This window comes from Lycium barbarum, chromosome 4, assembly GCF_019175385.1.
Source record: "Lycium barbarum isolate Lr01 chromosome 4, ASM1917538v2, whole genome shotgun sequence".
Classification (NCBI taxonomy): Eukaryota; Viridiplantae; Streptophyta; class Magnoliopsida; order Solanales; family Solanaceae; genus Lycium; species Lycium barbarum.
Genome location: NC_083340.1, coordinates 49,151,081 through 49,153,116, shown reverse-complemented (window position 1 = coordinate 49,153,116; position 2,036 = coordinate 49,151,081). Strand labels below are relative to the sequence as shown.

At 40.2% G+C, this 2,036-nt stretch overlaps 1 protein-coding gene across 1 annotated transcript; it reads left to right on the top strand.

The window, feature by feature from the left end:
- The first annotated feature begins 341 nt into the window (after window positions 1–341).
- Window positions 342–1,177, top strand: LOC132637474 (uncharacterized). The gene is made up of 2 exons (XM_060354554.1): window positions 342–487; window positions 1,021–1,177. The coding sequence occupies exons 1-2, from the start codon at window positions 342–344 to the stop codon at window positions 1,175–1,177; spliced, it is 303 nt and encodes a 100-aa protein (XP_060210537.1).
- The last annotated feature ends 859 nt before the right edge of the window (window positions 1,178–2,036 follow it).

The following is a 2,036-nucleotide window of genomic DNA, read 5'->3' as shown; positions in this document are numbered from 1 at the left end:
AAATATGCATTCTTAGGCGAGGGTGATACCTTTCCAATGATATTAGCAGCAGAGTTGACCGATGAAGAGGTTAGTGTTTTTCTGGAAGTGTTGAAGTCTCACAAAAGGGCATTGGGGTGGCAAATATCTGATATTCAAGGAATTAGCCGCACGCTATGCATGCACAAAATACTCATGGATGATGATCATAAGCCGAGCGCACAAATCAAAGGAGACTAAATCCTGTGATGAAGGAGGTTGTCAAGAAAGAGGTAATCAAGTGGTTAGATTCCGGTATTATTTTTCCTATTTTGGATAGCAAGTGAATGAGCCCTGTGCAGTGTGTCTCGAAGAAATGAGGGATGACAGTTGTGACAAATGACAAAAATGAGCTCATTCCTACTAGAACAATCACTGGATGGAGAATTTACATGGATTATCACAAGTTGAACGAAGCGACCAGGAAGGATCACTATCCCATTCCCTTTATTGATCAAATGCTAGACAAGTTAGTCAGGCAAGATTTTTATTTTTTTCTAGATGGCTATTCTGGCGACAATCAAATATCTATCACTCCGGAGGATCAGGACAAGACCACGTTTATATGCCCATATGGCACATATCCTTTTTAACACATGCCATTTGGATTGTGTAATGCACCCGCGACTTTTCAAATGTGTATGACGGCTATCTTTTTAGAAATGGTAGAAGATTTCGTAGAAGTGTTCATGAATAATATTTTTTTGTATTCGAGAACTCTTTCGAGGTATATTTGAAGAATCTAGACCGAGTACTTACGAGATGTGAAGAGACTGATCTTGTCTTGAATTGGAAAAAATATCACTATATGGTCCGAGAAGGTATCGTCCTTGGGCCCAAGGTTTCAAAGAGAGGGATGGAGGTTAATCGTACTAAAGTGGAAGTCATGGAGAAGATACTACCCCCAGTTTCAGTCAAGGGTGTGTGTAGTTTCCTCGGGCATGCAGGATTCTATAGATGCTTCATAAAGGGTTTCTCAAAGATCTCTAGTCCGATGTGCAGGGTACTTGAAAAGGAGGTGAAATTCCTATTTGATGATGCTTGTGTCAAGGTCTTCAAAGATCTAAAGAAGAGTTTTGTAACTGCACCAATAATCATAGCACCTGACTGGAACTTGCCATTTGAATTGATGTGTAATGCAAGCGACAATGCCATATGAGCTGTGTTGGGCCAAAAACGAGAGAAAGTTTTTCATTCTATCTACTATGCTAGCAAGATGTTCGATGCTGCCCAAATGAATTACATGGTAACCGAGAAGGAGTTGCTAGCTGTGGTGTATGCTTTTGATAAGTTTCGGTTCTATCTTATTGGGACACATGTTATTGTACATATAGATCATGCGGCCATTCGCTACTTGTTCAACAAGAAGAATGCTAAACCCAAGTTGATTTGGATGATTCTTCTTTTGCAAGAATTTGATATTAAGATTAAAGATCGTAAGGGAGCTGAGAACCAAGTTGCAGACCACTTGTTGAGATTAGATAGCCATAATCATTTTGTGGACGATGTTTAAATCTGAGAGTCGTTCCCTGACGAGCAGCTATTTGCTATTCCTGCTACCGAAGTCCCATGGCATGCTGATATTGTGAACTTGATAGTAAGTGGGGAGTACCCACCCGAAGCTACTTCACAGCAGAGAAAGAAGTTGTATTATGATTCACGGTTCTACATATGGGATGAGCCATATTTGTTCCTGCAAAGGACTAATTAGTTAGTGCGGAGATGTATTCCCCGTACCAAGGTAAGTCAAGTGCTGGAGAGTTGTCATTCTTCCCCATATGGGGGGAACTTTCAAGGTGATCGTACGGCAGCTAAGGTACTACAATCGGGTTTTATTATCCTACTCTTTTCAAAGATGCCTATGCATTTGCTAGAAGTTGTGACAAATGTCAATTAACTAGATCATCTCTAGAAGGCATGAGATGTCGTTAACAAACATATTGGAGGTAGAGATATTTGATTATGCTTGCAGTCGATTATGTTTCAAAATGGGTCAAAGCAATCTCTCTTCCAACCAA

Coding starts and splice junctions, on each gene's coding strand:
- LOC132637474 (XM_060354554.1), top strand. CDS start 342: ATGACAGTTGTGACAAATGACAAAAATGAGCTCATTCCTACTAGAACA. Junction 488..1,020: donor ATTGATCAAATGCTAGACAA/GTTAGTCAGGCA, acceptor TCCGATGTGCAG/GGTACTTGAAAAGGAGGTGA.